This window comes from Opisthocomus hoazin, chromosome 5 (assembly GCF_030867145.1).
Source record: "Opisthocomus hoazin isolate bOpiHoa1 chromosome 5, bOpiHoa1.hap1, whole genome shotgun sequence".
In the NCBI taxonomy this organism is placed as follows: Eukaryota; Metazoa; Chordata; class Aves; order Opisthocomiformes; family Opisthocomidae; genus Opisthocomus; species Opisthocomus hoazin.
In genome coordinates, this window is record NC_134418.1 from 28,560,617 (window position 1) to 28,581,139 (window position 20,523).

The 20,523-nt window shown below is 41.5% G+C and overlaps 2 protein-coding genes across 6 annotated transcripts in view; one reads left to right on the top strand and one right to left on the bottom strand.

Moving 5' to 3' along the window:
- Positions 1-1,814: 1,814 nt before the first annotated feature.
- Positions 1,815-4,634, top strand: SHISA3 (shisa family member 3). Of its 2 annotated transcripts, none has more exons than XM_075422170.1 (2): positions 1,815-2,416; positions 3,236-4,634. In XM_075422170.1, exons 1-2 carry the CDS (start codon positions 2,188-2,190, stop codon positions 3,688-3,690), a joined length of 684 nt encoding a protein of 227 aa, XP_075278285.1. In that variant the 5' UTR covers positions 1,815-2,187; the 3' UTR covers positions 3,691-4,634. The 2 variants fall into 2 exon arrangements, with proteins under 2 accessions (XP_075278285.1, XP_075278284.1); XM_075422169.1 differs by lacking the exon at positions 1,815-2,416 and adding an exon at positions 2,565-2,859.
- Positions 4,635-8,538: 3,904 nt separating this feature from the next.
- The window catches only part of ATP8A1 (ATPase phospholipid transporting 8A1), a 131,339-nt gene continuing 119,354 nt past the window's right edge, over positions 8,539-20,523 (bottom strand). For all 4 annotated transcript variants that reach the window (XM_075420765.1, XM_075420762.1, XM_075420766.1 and 1 more), the window contains 3 exons: positions 20,209-20,301; positions 13,444-13,535; positions 8,539-13,101 (listed from right to left, as the gene is read on the bottom strand). In XM_075420765.1, coding sequence (XP_075276880.1) covers positions 13,004-13,101; positions 13,444-13,535; positions 20,209-20,301 — 283 coding nt within the window. In that variant the 3' untranslated portion in view covers positions 8,539-13,003. The remainder of the gene's footprint in view (positions 13,102-13,443; positions 13,536-20,208; positions 20,302-20,523) is intronic.

Consider the following 20,523-nt stretch of genomic DNA (forward strand, 5'->3'; position numbering starts at 1 on the left):
ATGCAACCTTTACCAAAGGGGAGCAGAGCAAGGGTTTTTTTCTTTCTGGGTCAGAACAAACCAGTTCATCTCTCCTAGAGTCACACCACGTTCTGTAAACTGCATCAGTATTTCAGAGGAAGCGGAAAATAAGCCCAAAAAGGTCTGTTAAGACCTCAGCAGTTCATAGGAAAATGGCTCATGTATCTTCAAACTTTCGAGGCTGGCTGTGTTTGCAAGAGCAGTACGGAAATCTGCCTCTGATTTTTATTTGGCTCAAGCGAGATAAATCCAGGCGAGTGACTGAAATGCCATTTATCCACACAAAAATAAACTACCCACTCACGCACTTTTAAGCAAATGCTTCAGCCCTAACAGGATTTTTTCTTGCAGGACGTGCCAATTTGGGATTCAGACGAAGAGCAGGGCGGTGGTGCCCGTTTGATGGAGACCCTGTTCAGCTGCCACCAGCTTACGCAAGAGAGGAGCAGCGAGCAGCCTCTGCCCACAGCGGGGACGCAAAGACCAACTTTTTACTAACGGTGTGAGCACGAGAGAGGCAACACAGGAGAAATAAGACCAGGTCAAAATCTTGCTGATGCCTGTGGATTGGGAGCCCCCTCTGCGCCCCCCCCCCCCCCCCCCCCCCCCCCCCCCCCCCCCCGCATATCTCTGCAGTTCCTGCAGTAGCTTAATATCTGAAATATGTATACATCAGAAGGATTTTTTCAGACCTGTTTTTTTTGGAAGCTGAATTAATTAGCAAGATCAGCATAGGAGCCGTGACACATTTACTCAGCAATTCGTACGAAATGCGGTTTTCCTGCAAATGTGACAGAACAGACCTGTTGTCGGTCTGTTTTTTGCACCTGAGGACAGACAGACATACCGTGCGGACCTGACCGAGCTCCTGCTCCAAGCCTCATCCTGGTCAGCAGAGAGGAATTTTTGACCTTCCTGGAAGCCGGATTAGGCCTTTAAAAGCCATACATTTTAAAACATTCCATGGAGGCTATGTTTGCTCTAAAACCACAGTGAAGCAAATGCAAAAATTATATTAGTATTTAACATTGGCCTGTAAAGACTGGGAACTCCGAGTTAGGACAGCTGGTACAGGTTTAATTCACGTCATCACTTCAAAACGAAAATCCAGAAGAGGACAGAGTATCACATCTTCACGTTCGAAATCTATTTTCTTTCGAGACCCAATTTTGTTCTTTCTAAACTCACACCTGTTAAATAGCCATGAAAAATATTTTGCATTTATACAATTTTTTAATCTGTTTTTCACATCCAGTAGTACTGCTTATATTTAAAGAAATCAAATCAGGAAAAAAAGGGTCAGAAAAGAAACCCAAAACAGAATAGATTAAAGAAAAACAAACACAAATATTGTGCTCGTGGACTGTATCTGGGGCTGGCCAGAAGTCTGCAGGCCTTGGTCGCGGGTTCTCGGCGCACGGTTTTACTGCTGGTACACAGCACACTTTGTTCCTTTTGTCTCCCTGAACCTGCCAGCTGTGGAACGCGGTGACGCGGGCAGTCAAAATGTTTGACAAGTGGTCAGGCCCCCATATACATATTCATTCCCCAGCGGTAAACGACGGCAGGAAGTTTCAGATGCAGTAAAAAGGAATTCTTTGGTTCAGCCCAACTTTAACAGAACGCTCGTTTCGTTTTCTTTTACTGTTACGGCAGGAGCGCCTCTCAGATCGCGCACAGGGGACACATCATTTAGAGAAACGTTTCTTTCCTCAAACCGGAAGTTCGAATCTGCTCAGTTCATTTAAAAAAAAAAAATATATATTTTTTTCCCCTCTAGAATAAACGAATAAGCAGTTCCTTTTTTGTGGCTTTCCTGATGCTTGGTGACTCGCTATGATTCTTCCAGCAGCCAAAGGATCAGAGGCTGGTACGAACAGACGCGTCCCCCCCTCCTCAGCCCCGCACTCGCCCTCTCCCTATGGAAAAGGAGGGTGACGGGCCCGGCGCGGGGCTGAAGGGGCTACAAACCTCCCGGGGACGGGCCGCTGCGTCGCCTTGGCACGTCCGAAGTGGGGAGGAAAGGGAACGGGTCAGAAAGCGAAGAGCCTCAGCAGTAGACGTGCTGCTGTTTCCAGCTCCCAGCAGCGCGGGGCTGCTTCAGCGACCCGCCGGTGCCGGGGACCCTCCCTCCCCGGGCCGCCGGACGGACGGACGGACGGACGAATGGACGGATGGACGGACGGACGGACGGCGCCCGCCTGTCGGCCCCGCCGGTGCCGCGCGGAGGCCGGGCCCCGAGGGGGAGAGGGAGAACCCCCGCACAGCAAACGCTGGTCCGGCCGCAGACCCCGCTCCGTCCAGGCTCGGCCCCGCGGGGTCGCAGGGACGGAACGGGACCGGCCGCGTCGCGGGGAGCGGGGCGGCGGGGACGGAGCGGCTCCGGGTCCGTCAGGTGAGCGCGGGGGCGGCCCCGCGGGGGCGCGGCCGCGGGCGGGGGGGGTGGAAGGGAAGGGGGAGCTGCCCCCCCTCCCGCCCCCCGGCACCCGGGGCCGGCCCCCTCGCTGCCCCGGCGGGGCGGGCGGGCAGCGGGGCGGCGGGCGATGGCGGGGCGGCGGCGGCGGGCGCTGCTGCTGCGCTGCCTCCTGCTGGGCCTGCTGGGCGGCGGCGGCGGGGCCCAGCCCGGCGGCGGGGGCGGCGAGTACTGCCACGGCTGGGTGGACGGGCAGGGCGCCTACCACGACGGCTTCCAGTGCCCGGAGGGCTTCGACACGGCCGCCGCCACCATCTGCTGCGGCTCCTGCGCCCTGCGCTACTGCTGCGCCTCCGCCGAGGCCCGCCTGGAGCAGGGCGGCTGCACCAACGACCGGGAACCCCCGGACCCGGGGGTCACCGCCCGTGAGTGCCCGGCCCAGCGGAGCATCGCCCGCCCGGAGCCCCGGGGGTGCGCTGGGGGGGGAGGGGGGGTCGTACCGCCGCGGGGGGAGGGGGCCCCGGCAGCGGGGTCCCGCCGGGCCACAAAGGCGCGGGCGGCTTTTGCCGTTGGTGACTGTTAAAACCGTCAACGGGAAGAAATTTTGACCGCAGGGTTTAACTCTGACTTTGTTCTAATGGTGACAGTCGGCAGCTCTTGCCCGCTGAGCAGCGTGGTGTGTGTCCGTGGGACCGAAGCGATGCGGGGCTGCGTAAGCTCTGCGGAGTTCACTTCTGCGCTGCGGGCCCGTGACTTCAGCAGGCTAACGTGCGCGGCTTCTCCTGTTCTTTCTTCTCCCAGAACCGATCTACGTCCCATTCCTCATCGTTGGATCGATATTTATCGCCTTCATCATCGTGGGCTCTCTGGTGGCCGTTTATTGCTGCACGTGTTTAAGACCTAAACAACCGTCGCAGCCAACACGATTTTCTCTGCGGAGCTGTCAGGCCGAGACTCTCCCCATGATCCTGGCCTCCACAAGCTTCAGGACGCCGTCGAGGCAGTCCAGTACCGCCACGAGTTCCAGTTCGACCGGCAGCTCCTCAGTTCGCAGGTTCTCCTTCCCCCGGGCAGAGCCAGGGTGCCTCGTGGCATCGCCACCTCCACCGTACACGTCCAGCTGCTTCCCGACAGCCCACACCGTCCACCCAGCCCAGCCGTCGGGGTTCCTGGTGTCGCCGCCGTACTTTGGGTATCCTCTCCAGACGGAGCCTGCCCCGGCTGGGAAGAGCTGCTCCGATTTTGGTCAGAGCTGAAAGGAGCTGTCGGGACAGAACGTAGCCTTTGGAAGCGCAGGGACTGCTGCTGCCGGGTATCGCACACCGGGGCTGCAGAAGCCAGAACCGTTCCCGTGGGTGAGTAGCCCTTGGAAAGTGCGAGGTCTCATTTGGGATCTGATTTCCCGAGCTTGGATCACACTTACAAATGAATTGTAAAATATTCCAAACGTAGTTGCTCTAAAAACTGACTACTCGGCAGTCTAATTCGTGCAGAGTGTGTCTAGAGATGAGTAGAAAAACCATTTTGGCATAAACTTACTCATTTCACCGCGCTATAAAGGACATTTTAACCCTAACTGCTATTAATTTAGTTAACAAATGGTGGCTGCGTTCCATTGATAATAATCAGACTAGTTCTGTAAAGCAGCAATAAGCCTGAGAAGTGAGAGAGGAGCAGTACTTACTGAAGAGGACCCTGAAAACAGCTGACTGCTTCCCACGTCCACGAGCAATGAAAATAACAGGAAGAATTTTACTATAGGTATCAAAATATGTGGGGTTTTTAAAATACACATAATATACCTAAACTTACACTTCCTATTTGTGTTAGTAAACTTTAACTACGCTAGATAAAACCAGTACTAATTAGGCTAGTTGAAAACGTGCCAGTCCCAAGCGGCCGAATAACTATACATGCAAAAAGCAGAATGTATTCAGTGATATCACTAACAACTTCTCTGCATAAAATTCAAAAAAAGGCATTATATTAGAGCATGTGTCAGAAGGAAGTATTTATTGTTGGCTTTTTGCTCAGCAGCGTGTAAGCTGGACAAACTGATCATAAAATTCTACTTGTAAAATTAGCCGTGTATAAAATGTAAAGACAAGCTTGTAATTTAAAATGTATTTACAGCATTGACAACGCTAATTATTTAGTAGTCACACCAAAAAAACTTTATCAATAAACTGTGTGGTTGAAATGTTGTGTCATCTGTATGTCTCTGTGCAGGCAGTGTTCGACGAGCAAGTTTTCATTTTGATGGTGTAACCATACTGTGTGTTTTTCCTGTTAAAATAGTTAATTTTGCTTTTGTAAATGATTTACATCTTTGACTGCACCTGTTGTGCAGATTTAATATAATATAAAATTCTGAATATATAGTGAACTCATAGATAGATGAATGTCTTTTATCTGCAACTGTGGTAAAAATGTGGTAAAAACCACACTGATTAGTTGGGTATTTTAATTTAAAACATCCTGCCCTAGGAATAAATTTTGTTTGCCCTTCTACATTCCTTCATCCAAGTAAACCAAGAAACCAAATGGAAGAAGAAAAAAAACGCATCTAAAGCAAACACATGCAGCAAGCAAAAGGAAAATACACAAGAAAAAATACAGTCATTAGAGGGCTTCCCTGTGTACTTATTTTTGTGAAGAAACACAGTCATTCTGTGTGTCAGAATCTACAGTACCAGAGGCTGAACTTTCCTGTTTTATCAGCCCCCAACTCCCCGTGTTCAGGATCTGCTGAAGTACATCATAGCCACGCTATATTAAAATTACAGCACTTCTGAATTACAGCATACTTCTATCTCAGAAAAGCTTCACTGGTTCTTCCTCAAGAGTGTAATACATTTTTTTTTCTTAGCAAATGAGTATCTCAGCATTTATGAAAAAAGTAGTTTGAAATAACCCTTTTAATATGTTTTTTATTGCATAATTAACATTACAGTCCAATAGATGTTCCTGCTGGAAACGTGGTTTCTAAGCAGAAAGACAGCTGAAGTTGTATACAATGATGTTTTAAGTAATAGCTTTTAGCTTCGATGTTGTAATTGTTAATGACAAACTAAAATCGTGGTACACAGTAGGGTATACATTTTATAAAAATCTAAAAAGTAGGTTTTGAGTACTTCAGAAATTAATTGAAATGTGTTTTTGGCTTGCAATTTTTTTTAGAAACAATCTTCAAGGAAGGGGGTGGGTAAACTTGTGCCCACCTTTGTTGATGTTTCATAGGACTTTCTTCACTGCACATTTTGAAAGGCTAAGGAATACGAGACTGTTCATCAAGTAACTTTTGTTTTGAAAAATCATTTAATATTGCAATAGATATGAGCTCTGCTGTTTGGAAGCATCCTGCGAGATCTGCTGATCATTCCTGTACACAGCAGAGGCAGACAGTAAAACAATTTAACTGTATATTTTACAGACTGTAATAAGTCTTCAATCAGTGGAAGTCTTTACCTAGTAAACCAAAGCAACACAGATCCTTCTGGAGCAGAAACTCCATCAATTTTATCTAAGAAAGTGCAATTTTATGTACCTTTAAAGAGTGATTAGTCATCAGAGCCACTGACACAGGTGGTGGGTAGCTGAAATTCAGAGTTTTCTTGGAAGACAGGCTGTGAGTTGGACACTCAGGGGGCTCTGCAGGTGGGTTTAATAACGTTTTAACACAGGGACAGACTTTCGCTGCGCTTGCGTACAGTTGTACCGACCTTCATGGTCATTCAGCCTAAGCAGAGGCTGTGCCACTTGCCACGTAGCGTGAGACCCAGCCTGGCTGGGAAGACCCCACCGAGCTCCCTCCTCCACTCCCCTGATGCTGCAGAACATGTTGGACCTCGTAAAATGCCTGAAGGTCTTGACACACAGGAACAATTTCATTGAATCAGACTTACAGAAGTCTTTAAGTTTACGGAGTGCTAAGCACTTCACAGATCGGTAGCCAGAGCATAAGAAATCCTGCAGACGGGCGTCTAAGGCTGGGGAAGATAGGACGTGGTTAAAAACAGCTGTACTGGGTTACCTATAAAGCAGGCAAGGTGGGATCATGCACCATCTGCAAACAGTTGGACAGAGAAGAACCTAAGTTAAGAAGAACCTGTAAATTATTGTTCATGTAGCTATGGTGGCAGTGACCTATATAGCTGACGGGAGAAGAGAGGGAGGTGGCCAGGATGCAAGCCCACAGACCGAAACGCTTGGTGCCCGTGCCAGCGGTTTCCAACCCAGATAGATTCAGGGCACAGGTGAGAACACTGAATTTCCTTCCTGACGGAAAGGACCTGCTGGCACCAGATGCCTCTGATTTATAGGAAACTGTAACTTTCCTAAAGCTTGCAGACAGAACACAAATGGCATTCTGATAGTTTTGATGACTACTGAAACAGTTTGAAGGGCTAGGTGCATACTTCAGCTAAAAGCAATTCCTTGCTCTTAGAAGTAACATTTACACAGTGCTTGCTTTACTGCCATGCTTATTATTTTAACAAAGAAGGTTTAGCTATTTCTTTGGTAATACTGGAGTTAGTTTATACTCTTTTTACTAGAGTGACACCAATCAAACAAAATGAAAGACGACCTGCACTCATTAAACTGATTGTCATTACACACATTATGCACAAAATGCTTCGATTGCCATTAACTGGTAACGGCACGTCCGAAACCCAGGCCTTCAGTGGGCAGAAAGCAATAGTGACATGAATTAGATCAGCCATTTGTTTTGTGTTTCTACACTTTGGGTTTCCTAAGCGTGTATCTCCAAGAGGCATCAGAACTCTTCAGTGCGAGGAAAAACGTTACATGAACTTGCACAAACGTATGAAGGATTTGATCTGAAACCAGGTAAGCAGTACAGTATACGGCTACGTAAACTCATGGATTATTTGTAATACTCATCCCACTGGAATTTAAAGAAAGAAAAGTGACAATTTCAAAGTTATTTTGTCACTCCTATTCAGGTACAGCTTGGCAGTAGCATTAAGGAGATGGAGTGAACTTTTGGCCCTGTTTTTCTACATAATGTGATGTTCCGCGTGGACTTGGTGCTCTGAGGAGAGCTCCTGCTGTTGAGGGGGCTGCTGCTCCACAGCACCCACATCAAGAGTTTCTGATCTGCAGCCGGATCGAGGCTGTAATTCCACACCACGCTGTATTCATTAGCAAAGGCAGAGGAAGAAATGCCTTTCTGTTCTTTTCTCCATCTACGACTTCAGTGGGCTGCAGTGTCAATCAGGCGAGTGAAATGATCTAGCTTAAAAATAACGTTTGCCATAGGAAAGAAGGGAATGGATTTGAAAGGGAGCCTGGATCATTATAAACTGGATCTTAACCTGAATAATTTCAACGGCCTCATGAATGCCAGCGTTAATAGAGGCGGTGACCTACTGTGATGTGGAATCTCCTTAAACCAGCTCTGCCGTTAAAGACTGGGTATCATGAAACTAACGGCGTGAAAGATGCATCTGTTATCGAACCTGCCTTGACAGAATACAATGTCTACAAAATAAATTCATTGGCTAGTGTGTATATAAAACAATCAGTCACCTATCTACATCCAAAACTTAGTTTAGGTTTGGATATATTGATTTTTATTCGGTGGGTGGGCACTGTTAGGGGGAAAAATTACCCACTACCATCACAGCCAAAGGATACAGTATTTACCACTGTAAATGGCAATTTACAGTGATATATAAATTACCATTTGAGAATGAGAAGTCGAGTCTCCTTGTTCGCACTCTATCATTCCTGTACTGCCTACTTCTCTTTCAAAATACAGTATCACCACCAGAGCATGTCAGGGCTCTGCTGCAAATCACCAAATTGCACTCCCATGCTACTTTTTTTTTTTTTTTTTTTTAAAAATACTTCTTCTGGACTTCACATGAGAACTGAAAAAGACATCGCAAACTAGGTGTTTAAAAAAAAAATCTAAAACAATTTTCTAATTTTGCAGTTTACATTAATAACGTAAGAACTCTTTGGTATTTGTGAAATGCTATTTCTGATATGTCCCATTTTAAAGAACTCAAAAGTAATGAGACACGTTTTCCTCTGAAAGTAATCGCTGGCATTTGCAACCAATCAATTCAACAAACTTCTTCATTTAATGGCAAAGTTTATTCATTTTTTAACAATTAAAAGACAAAACATTTAAAATTTGCAGTTCAAAACATGCACATTCACCAAATGCCAAATGACATGTAACACTGCATAGAACTGAATGTGTTACTAAAAGAGAAGAACTATTTATAAAACACAGTGCATTTAACATCCAGTTAAAACTAAACCTGAGAAACTACCATAAACACTGAGTCAAAAAGTCTTCATTCATGCAGCTTCATAATTTCCACGACAGTTTCAGCAGTAATGGCTTAGTGGAGCTGTAAAACCTCACTTTACCTTGAATGCACATTTTGCTATTACAGACTGACCGCTTTCTGCAGTGGTTCATACATATCAAACACTGAAAATCTCAATGAAAAACTACGTTGAAGTAGAAAAACAATATTAATGCATTTATGGCTTCTATTGTACAATAAAGAAACATCATAAAATACGATTTAAAAAAAAAAACTTGTTCTGGTCACGGCTTTGCAATTACAAATCACTCTCTATCTGGAAATGCTTTCATGTAAGTTGGAGCATCAGCCCTCCGAAGTGCCCAGCTTTGCACGTCATTGCTCAGAGCAGTCCTTGCACTCACAAACAGTCCAGCTGAAGCCTATGCGAGCAATGGTTTGCATAAGCAGGAACCAGGTTTGGAATGCTAAAATATTCCTTTGTTTATTTAATAAAGATCTAGTGGTTAACAGCAAGGAAACTGGGGGAGCTGGGGGGGGTGGGCAGAAACTCTTTTGCTGAGTTTTGTTACCAGCGAACACATTCAGTACCCAGAAAGTTGAAATGACAAACTCATTTGCTTACATAGCGCTAGCTTCTCGATATATTATGAGCAGACTTGTAACGAAGGCATTAAAAAACAGGGAACAGCAACCAGCATGCATTGCCTCAGAACACTTAGAAATATTGCCTCATGCAGACAGAATGATAAATTCATCAGAACTACAAGTGCTTTTACACAACACATGAGGAAAAAAGAGAAAAAACTTCTCTCCTAAATTTTAACATGCATTCCAAATTACTCCTCATTCAAGGTGGGTTTAAATGTAACTAAAGATGCCTTAAGACACTTAACGTGCATCTTTAACACAGTGAATTTTACGGATGCATGTGGACATACAGGAATCTTCAGCTACCTTGTAGTGTTTCAAAATATTTTATTTCTCATTTTATACAAATAGAATGATGACTAAGTATAAATCTGTTGAAACTGCTTTGCAAAAATAAGTGTAAAATTAGGAAATGGCAAGAAAAAATTTCAAATACAAATTATTAATAGGTTTGTTAAAATTTGTTTCCTATTACTCTTCTGAATTATTTATATATATACGTATATATTTAAAGATAATAGAGCAACAGTATTTATAAGATATCCGATTTCTAAGTGGCACTGGTTCAACTTTTTGATGGAAATTTTTAATACTAACTTGTAATTGTTATGCAGTGCACATGAAACAGATGAAAAAGTCCACATGAATTCTATATTTAATACAAATTTGAATTTTCAAACAGTAAGAACAGAGGCATTGTTACGAGCACTTTTGCCTGTTTTTTCTTTAAATAACCATCTGCACAATCCCCTTACTTTAACAAAGATAAGATGTACAAACAGGATGGTAACAGATGATATTACTGCATACTCAACACGAAAATAAAGTGCATATTGTATACTTGACCTGATTTAAAAATGGGCATACATAGATAAGATGATCTAGTATTTTAAAATGGAATTGTATGAGCAATCAAAAAAACCAGTTAAATTGCCACATTGTTTTTTTTACTATTTCCAAGAAGCAGTATCTTCCAACTGCTAATTACCAGACAATAAATAGCTTATAGCATGTAGATAAAGTACGGAGACAGGAGAAAAACCCAAATAGAAGTGATAAAAATGAAAAATGCACTTTGTGAAATACTTCAAACTCTGTAAAGATTTAAGGATGAAATGTTGTTATAAGACAATCTTAAAAACCTTAAATTACAGTCTAAATTTAGGATCTTGGAGCTGTTTCAGTTGCTTTCTTCCTTTTTAAGATGGTTAAACCAGGGGATATACTGTGTGTTGTTTTCCATGAACTATACTTCAACAGTGAGACAGAATTTTATTTCTTAGGAAGAATAAGAGATCATGCAATTTTGCATTATAAATACTTTGCAGTGCATTCCAGTCCTCAGGTCTTTTTCTGCAAAATCAGCAATTAAACCAGGAAAAAATCAATAACAATGAAAAATTTACCCCTAAAGCGAGTACGTATGGATTGAGTTGTTTTATATGAGTTAAGTACACTGAAAGATTATAAAGGAGCAACAGTGTCATGGTTAATTTCAGAAATGTTTTGAAGTTGGTCATTGTCCCTGGGGTGACAGAAAATAGGGATCTCCATTTTAGGAAAGGGGCATGCCCCCAAAATTTTTCTTGCCTTAGGTCAAGTGATTTGGCCCTCCCGTATTGATCCATCTATTTATCTATGCCTGAAATGGCTTTTCTGAAGGCAGCTCTTGTCTGCATGACTGACTGGCAGTACTGTTTCTAGCGGGATACGTTGCCTTTGTCCCCGTGTCTTCTGTTTAAAGATCACTCCGGCAAAGTGAGAGGAAGACACTGCATGACATGCATATGAAATGCAGACTGCCTTCCCATTCATACGCCTTCCTAAATATGTACTTTCATATAGTGCTTTTTGTTGGGCTTTCCATGTGCATTTGTAGGTTTCTCTTGGAATGGAGCGTAAGAAACTGGGATAGCGCAATGAAGTTATATGTGAAGTGTTTAGCCAGATGAAAGGCAAGGAGGTAAAGTCAACCTTTAGTAAGTGTATGACTAATGAAGGAGGGCAGAGAGAAGATGGGATTGGATGACTTGTTACTTTTAAGCTGAAAGCAGATGATTTGGAGAGCGAAGAGGAAGTTATTAATTTAACAGATCACTGGGGATGTCATTGTTCTGCTTTTCCATCCAGCTGATCTCCACTCAAAGGATAAAAAAGATCTTTTCGATGTAATGCACAGAAATTTAATTAAAAACTGCTATTATAGAAAAATGTATTTTAATGTAATTATGGTGGCTTTTAAACTCAGAATTAAACATGGACCAAAAAGCTACAAGATTTAACTAAATTCTGAAGTTAAAGTAGCCTTTCTTAGTTTGAAACCTGATGGTTGTTGGGTAGTAAGCTGAGACATACCAAGTATAACTACTTAAAAAAGTTGTCACAATGTTCTCATTTAACACCTTCCTCTTTTTTTTTTTTTGCCTTTTCCTTGAATCAGGCATGTATCTTTTTCTGCAGTCACCTCCTCCCCCTTTTTCATTAAAGGCAAGAGCATATAGATATTCTGCATGAGCAGTAAGTTGTACAGAGGCTGCTGCAATGCATTTCACACCTTTACAGGAGCAGCTATAGTGCAAATAAAACAGTACATATCACAGACTAGCAAAGGGGATGCTTTGCTCTCTATTTCAATGTATGCATTTCAAATAATTTTAGTATAAAAATGTTGAAAATTTAATTAATTTTAAAAAATAAGTTAAAACAAACTTTCTTTTGAACCTACACTTTAAGCAGATATAACTAAGCATCGCAAAAAAATAAAGTTTGCTAAAGGGAAGTAAGGCAGAGCAATTCTTAAAAAATTGAACTAAATAATATGTGTACTCAATTTTACAAGGTGGCAGCCATTTTCAACATATGCAATACTAAATGAAAATGAGGGAAAAGCTTGTATAAGGCCAAAGGTGCAAAGACTTGCAGTTTTGAAAGCAAATGCCGTAAAGGCCACTCAAATTAGACTCACTGTACTGTAAATCTTTCTCAAGTGCAGACTGTAGCATGCAGTTCTGAGATCAGGACTAAAGTTAATTTTCTTTAAAATTATTTCTAGCAACAGAAAACATTTATGGAACTTCTTTGGCAAACGTTTTAGGTTAGTTTGACACAAACATCTATAAACATCTTGACTCAAAATCTTTCTCAAAGAAGGTGAATTATCACCATTAACATACTATTTTTTCAGCACTTGTTGAAATCAAAGGCTTGTTATCAACTGAGTTTAAATACGTTAACACTTATAACCTTCACAGATGCTAATGGCCTGTCAATGTAAAGTATGTTTAGCGATCTGACCATTGACTTCTGAGTATATGACCAATACTGATTCAACTTCATTGTAAAATAAGCAAGCTGGCAAGATACAAGGTAAATTCCAATTTGTTTACAAAGGCTAAGCAAATACTTGTTAAAAAATTTAGAGATGGTGTGTTACAGCATAATTGCACAGTGCTTATGTCTACTGAATACACAAATCCAAAGTTCATGGAACAAGACCATCACAGATCTTTAGATTTCTGGTAACTGGGCCATGGTTGCAGCTCCCAGCAAAGATCTAGTAGTCTGTCTCACAAAAGTAACTACTAAGGCCTAAATCTCGAGCTGTGTTCCTTCACCATTCCTCAGGCCTTTGTTTTGTGGTGTCGTAAGCTCTTATTACTTCAGACTGGGAAACTATTCCATTTTCATCTTGAGAGAAGGCGTAGCCATCTGCAGATACAAAACAAAACAGAAACCAACTAAGTTCTGATCAGTTTTTTTTGTTAAAGCTTTATTAAAACAGCTTAACAAAGGTCAATAGTAGGGAATAAACCTCTTCTCAGCAATTAGAAGGTAGAAAACCCATGCCATTTCTTACATAATTTTGCAATTATAAAATAGCAGAAAGAACTCTGTGTAGTATCTTAGGAATGAAGAGAAATGTACCAACAGGCAAAGAACATGGTCTACTGGGTTTAGGATACTACATCTTTACTATAAACAAATGCAGTGAAAGGTACAATTTTACTTCTATATTACTAATGGATATTAATTTTGTCAGTGAAGACTTACGAAGCAAGTTTTGCTGCAGAGAGTCAGAGCGATACAAGTTCACATGGTTCTTCTTAAAAACATTCTTCAGTAGTTGGGCTCTTTCGGTTAAGCTAGAAAGAAAGTGGACATGTGGGAAAAATATTTACTTACTAATTACAGTATCCCTTTATCTTTGAGTCTGTTAAAGGGGAATTAATTATTAAATTAAATCCATTCTCCTTTTTTAATTGTGCCTGAACTAATTAAGAAGATGATTAAAAGCATGCGTGAGGGCAGATTATGAAGTCCACATCCCTGGTAATGTTTTCACTTGGCACAGAACAGGCAAAATATCTGTCTGAAGCCCTGCTATGCACTGACAATACAAATAAATGAATAATATTGTAAACATTTGAGCATGAATCCTTCAGATACATGTGGTGTAAAGGGAAGGCACTGGCTTCCTTCATGTAGCACAGCCTGATTATGGCCAGGCTGAATTACAGTTTTTCTTTTTCTTATATAAGAAAGAGCTCTTAGCTTCTATGACAGTACCCCAAAGGGATGGGAGAAGAACCATAGAACAGATTGGGCTGCAAGGGATCTTAAAGATCATCTAGTTCCAACCCCCTTGCTGTGGGCAGGGACACCTTCCACCCGACCAGGTTGCTCAAAAGCCTGTCCAACCTGGCCTTGAACACTTCCAGGGAGGGGGCATCCACAAATTCTCTGGGCAACCTGTGCCAGTGCCTCACCACTCTAACGGTAAAAGATTTCTTTCTTATATCTAATCTAAATCTACCCTCTTTCAGCTTGAAGACATTATTCCTTGTCCTATCACGACAGGCCCTGCTAAAAAGTCTGTCCCCTTCTTTCTAATAAGCCCCCTTTAAGTACTGGAAGGTTGCTCTAAGGTCTCCCCGGAGCCTTCTCTTCTCCAGACTGAACAGCCCCAGCTCTCCCAGCCTTTCCTCACAGGACAGGTGTTCCAGCCCTCGGATCATTTTTGTGGCCCACCTCTGGACCTGCTTCAACAGCTCCATGTCTTTCCTGTGCTGAGGGCTCCAGAGCTAGACGCAGGACTCCAGGCAGGGTCTCACCAGAGCAGAGCAGAGGGGCAGAATCACCTCTCTTGATCTGCTGGCCACGCTTCTCTTGACGCAGCCCAGCGTACAGTTTGCCTTCTGGGCTATGAGAGCACACTGCTGTGTCACATCGAGCTTCTCATCAACCAGCACCCCCAAGTCCTTCTTGGCAGAGCTGCTCTCAATTCTCCGCCCAGCCTGTATTTTTGCTTGGGATTGCCCCGACCCATGTGCAGAACCTCCACTTGGCCTTGTTGAACTTCATGAGGTTTGCACAGGCCCACCTCTCAAATCTGTCAAGGTCCCTCTGGATGGCATCCCTTCCCTCCAGTGTGTCTACCGCACCACACAGCTTGGTGTTGTTGGCAAACTTGCTGAGGGTCCACTCAATCCCTCTGGCCATGTCGTCAAAGATGCTAAACAGCGCCAGTCCCAATACTGACCCCTGAGGAATACCACTCACCACTGACCTCCACCTGGACATCGAGCCATTGATTGTAACTCTTTTAGTACGACCATCCAGCCAATTCCTTATCCACCAAGTGGTCCATCCATCAAATCCATGTCTCTCTAATTTAGAGACAAGGATGTCATGGGGGACAGTGTCAAATGCGTTGCTCAGGTCCAGGTAGATCACATCAGTTGCTCTTCCCTTATCCACCAATGCAGCAATCCTGTCGTAGGAGGCCACCAGATTTGTCAGACACGATTTGCCCTTAATGAAGCCATGTTGGCTGTCACCAAACACCTCCTTATTTTCCATGTGTCTTAGCATAGTTCCTTTTTAAAGTTCCTGTTATCACTGACATACCTGTAGAAGCTATTCCCTTGACACCCCTGGCCAGATTTAATTCTATCAGAGCTTTAGCTTTCTTAACCTGATCCCTGGCTGCTTGGACAATTTGTCTGTATTCCTCCCAGGCTACCTGTCCTTGCTTCCACCCTCTGTAGGCTTCCTTTTTGTGCTTGACTTTGTCCAGGAGCACTTGTTCATCCATGCAGGCCTCCTGGTGTTTTGGCTTGACCTCCTCTTTGCTGGGATGCATCGCTCCTGAGCTTGGAGGAGGTGATCCTTGAGTATCAACCAGCTTTCTTGGGCCCCTCTTCCCTCCAGGGTTTTGTCCCATGGTACTCTACCAAGCACATCCCTGAAGAGGCTAAAGTCTGCTCTCCTGAAATCCAGGGTAGTGAGCTTGCTCTGCGTCCTCGCTGCCCTAAGGATCCTGAACTCCACCATTTCATGGTCACTGCAGCCAAGGCTGCCCTTGAGCTTCACATTCCCCACCAGCCCCTCCTTGTTGGTGAGAACAAGGTCCAGCATAGCCCCTCTACCACTTGGAGAAGGAAGTTATCATCAACGCAGTCCAGGAACCTCCTGGATTGCTTATGCCCTACTGTGTTGTCCCACCAACAGGTATCGGGGTGGCTGAAGTTCCGCATGAAGACCAGGGCTTGTGTATGTGAGGCTTGTGTTCCACATGAAATCTTCAGATTGCTTAAATGTGAAGCACTGAAAATACTGCCTTAAGTTTTACAAGAACATGAAGCATGCACATTTCTTGGTTTATGTATAATTAAGTTTCCACTGCGCAGATCTGATTGCTGGTACAGAAAATACAAATAAAGCAGGAAATACAATTGGGAAAAAAAAAGTGTTTCCAGCTATTCAGGTATTAAATTCTGTTCTATTTCTATACTTGAAGAAATACTGCAGGCTCTTTATTATGAATCACCCTGTTGCCATGCAAAAGCATATTTAAAAATCTACACGCAAAGTCAAGAAAACATGGTTTCATAATGAACCAAATCACAGTAACTAAATGCCTATACTCATTATATGTACCAATATGGATAAGCAGAATATTAACTATTTTTGAACACGAAATGTATACATTTACAGACAATTAATCTCATTTACAGAAAAAAAAATTACTACTTTATATATTTCTGACCAACTAATTTCTAACTGAATGGAAAACAATGATTATATAAAGCAGCATTTGCAGTATGTATCTCTAAAGATGTTTCCACAAGTTTGGGTTGTTATTCATGTTATTATTAGTCTAAGTAGTATTCAACCCAGTAAAAATATTTTTGTTGTAAGTATTAATACTGTTATTTCTGCTTAAGTATTATATACAAGGTACCCAAAACAGTATTTTGGAACAATAGTTTACATACAAAAAGTATCCTTTTACCTTAGTAATTTCAATTTTAAGTACAAATGGCTTTGTGGCATTTCCATTACAATGGCTCTAATAATAGAAATCCTACTTTCTGTGGCACAAATTTGTTAATCCACTGAAGCTGCTCTACCATTTATGCTATCAAGGCATCCTCAAGTCAATAGTATTCCAACACAAAAGTTTACTTTCTGTTCGAAAAGTGACCGTGCAAAATTTGCATCTTCTTGCTCAAGAGATAGTTTTACTTAACCAACAAATATATGTGATAAACCTAATTTCAACATGTTGCATACAGAAGAAAAGAAAAAAGTATTTTTGGACACTTTTTGAGAAACATCTGATTATGCATCCTTACACTGAAACAGCAAGATACAATAGGAATGCTCTTCCTGAGCCTTCAATGATAATAGTTTAAAAATCTTTTCACTGCAGAAATACAAGGGATAATGAATTTTAAGCCTATATTAGCATGTCTTCCTTTTGAAGCAGATGCTAAAATACAATAAAGATTTTTGAAGAACAATATTTTAAAGTATTTCAATGTAAATGTCAAATTTTAACCTAATTTTAAGAAAACAGTTGAAAGTGCAAATTCAGAATTTAAATACAAAATTCCCATCCTAAGATTGTTTGATAGGAAAACATCAAAAGGGAAAGCCTTACAAACTTGGTTATATTTAAATGCATGCAGTATCAGGTCAACACAGTTCTAAAAATCTGCAACAAATCTATTCCAGCTGAAAAAACATCAAATACAAATTAACACTAACATTGTTCGGAATAAACATTCAGATGCTGTCTCATTACAGCATCTAGCCAATAGTAGAATCCTGACCCAGTATCTGTGAAGTTGAGCCTCTTATTTTGTGTTGTAGTATTTTTATGATGGGAATGGACAGAGTGGAAAAGTTTGAGTTCTCTTTTGCACTATTTCCAAATTACTTCTTAATCAGTGATTTATAGCTTTTTAATTGGTTCTTATAAAATGCCAAAATAACCTATTATTATTTATAATTATAAATTCCTTCTTCTGCTACAACATAAAAAGGTACTTCCAGAGGTATGCACACCAGAAAAATATTTGTACTGAAGAATACATAGCAAGTTTGTAAAAAATAATTATTTGTTCTTGCATGAAAAGCACTACTCAAGAATAAAAGTCTCATGTACATATTTAAGACAGATATAGAGGACATTTCTTACCAATTCAACTACTTACTCTGCACTGGTAACTAGTTAATACAGGCTTCTGCAACTTAGGAGACTCAAAAATGTTTAAAATAGTTCAATCAAATTTCTGAAGATGCAAGTAAGACAGTTTATCAGACCACTTCTTTAACAAAGGACACTTTATCCATAAAGGGTGAAGTTTTGACTCTATTTCTTGAATTAAGATATAATTAAAAAAAAATCATGGAAGGCATAAATCCTTCAGCGATTCTAAGATGTCTAACATCCAATGAGTTGCATGTTAGGTGGATGTTTGTATATTTCAAAGAACAGGGGTCTAAAAATAACTTTGAGGAGAAGGAATGGATCTAAGGAAGATATTCTGGCAGGTAACTAAACCACTTTCATGAAGCCCTCTTAACTACTTAATTGTGGGATAAAAAGATAATTATAAAATTAGTGGTGAAAACACCAAGTTTCTCCTGCAGGGATTTGGAAGACATACTGCCAACTGAAGTAGAAGTAGCTGAATTTTGGAATACAAGAGAAGTCTTGTGAATGCAACTATGGAACACTAGAAAGGTACATTACCTTACTTTCTTCTACATCCACAAGATATTCCCCATTTAGCACTGTCTAGTACTAAAGTCTGCTTTCTTTTCTGTAATAAATTCTTTTACAACTTCTGCTCTTTGTTCTTCTGGCTGAAAGCTCAGCACATTGATACACGAGTTGGTTAATCTGGAGCAAGATCTTACTCTGAAGCTGCCTGAATGAGCACTGCCACTTGAGAGAGGCATCCATAACAATCAATTTAGATCAGCTTTAAAGGTAACAGAACTTACTCTTGCAAGCACTAGTTGGGCCTTGCAGTGGTGAAGCAAAAGTATGCTCGATGCAGTAATGGCCATCAACTAGGGGATTCTGCAGTACTTCCAGTATGAAGCTGCTGCCACAAAGACAGCATATAGAGCCTGAGAGAAGAGAGTATAGAGACACTCTACTGATATGTGCTCCTATGTAGCCCACCACACTAGACTTGCTGTTCCACAGGTGGTGGGATGAGCTTCCAGGCCTTATCGTACCTCCCCTGGTATTTGTCTATGGTACCAGGGAAGATGAACTCCGCTAGAGACACAACATTCTTGTGAAAATAATTCATAGGAAAAGAAGTAGGAGCAAACATTCATGAGCTGGATATTCCACCCATTAAAAATGGTGGTCATCATCTTGGTATCCAATGTAATTTGGTTTCAACCTGGTAAATCCTAGTAAGCCAATTCCCACAGAACCGGAGGAGGGATACAGTAAGATTGAAGGAGAATGGGAACTTCAGTATCTTTATGAACAAAAGGTGCTTCCTGAAAATTGAACCTACAAAAAAAGAAGTAGCTGCTTTGTGTTTTTTCTGGTCTCTTTCCATGCATACCTTGTAGCAAAAAAGCCTTCTTGGCAAAGCCCTTTGCCATGAAGATACTAAAAAAATCAGCAGTCCAAAGGAAAGAAAGAAAGTATCAACAGTTTTCGCTTTTTTAAGACTTCACAAGACTTGTGCAAGTGCAGAAAAGGAAAGAAAGCTCTAGCTCAGCCAAATGGCACTGATGAATTGAAAGCGGGGGAGAGGGGGGCTTTGTCATCTCATACTCCTGTTCAGCCAGCGTTTGCTAAGAGTTCAGCTAGGGTTAAAAAGTCTTCAGCATTTTGGTGAGTGCACATCTTTATGTTGAGTTTACAAATAGAAATTGTCCAATTGTTCAGTTTTACCTTCTCCCTTTTCAAAATATGTGCCTGACCCATGAAGGAGAATGTAACAAGGGAATTCTTGTGGGGTCTTAAGTTTAACCTATATGAGGTAAGAAATAATTTTGTCGAATTTGTTTGCTATGTACTGGCATTAGATACAAAGCCAGCTTGCTCTATTCAATTTCAGCAAATCCTAGACAGATTTTGCTGTTTTCCACTATGCTACCAAGCAGGTTTTAAAAATTTATTTTATTTTTTTTAATTGCGCTTAGGCCTGATTTGTAACCATACTAGTGAATGATGCAGGTTTAAACTCACTTTGTATTAATTGTTAACACAGTCAAAAGTGCCAGAATTACAATCATACCTCAAGTTTATCCTATACATAATAACTAGAAACATCAGTCAGCTAAAAAAACCACACCAGCTTAGCCTTTGGTAAAACCTACATCTAAGCATATGAAAAAAACATACGGGCTTGGTAGACCTGAAACCTCTTTACCGATGCCTTTTGTCTGATTTTGAAAAATAACCTTTTGTCTTTGATACATGTATAAGGCTGAAAAAATTAAGCTTTTAAATTTTTTTAAAAGACAACTATCTATAGATTTTTACAGTACCTCTTGCCATGCACAACTGCCCCAGGATCCTCAGACTTTGCTTCCAGTTCCTGAACTTCATCTACCAGTGTCTTAAAAGTAGCTCTCTTTACTCTGTAAGTAATACAAAATAATGCCAGATTTACTCTTCTTGAAAGTAAAAGAGCAGATTACTTTAACACTTATATAAACATTCAATTTACAAATCCATTTTCTCAGATGAGTTAAAATTAAGCTTGACAAGAAGAAATAGAAAGCAAGTTAAATAACATATTTTATCAGCTGCTCTTGCGAACTAGAAACAACATTTATAAAAAACCATGACAATTATTGAAA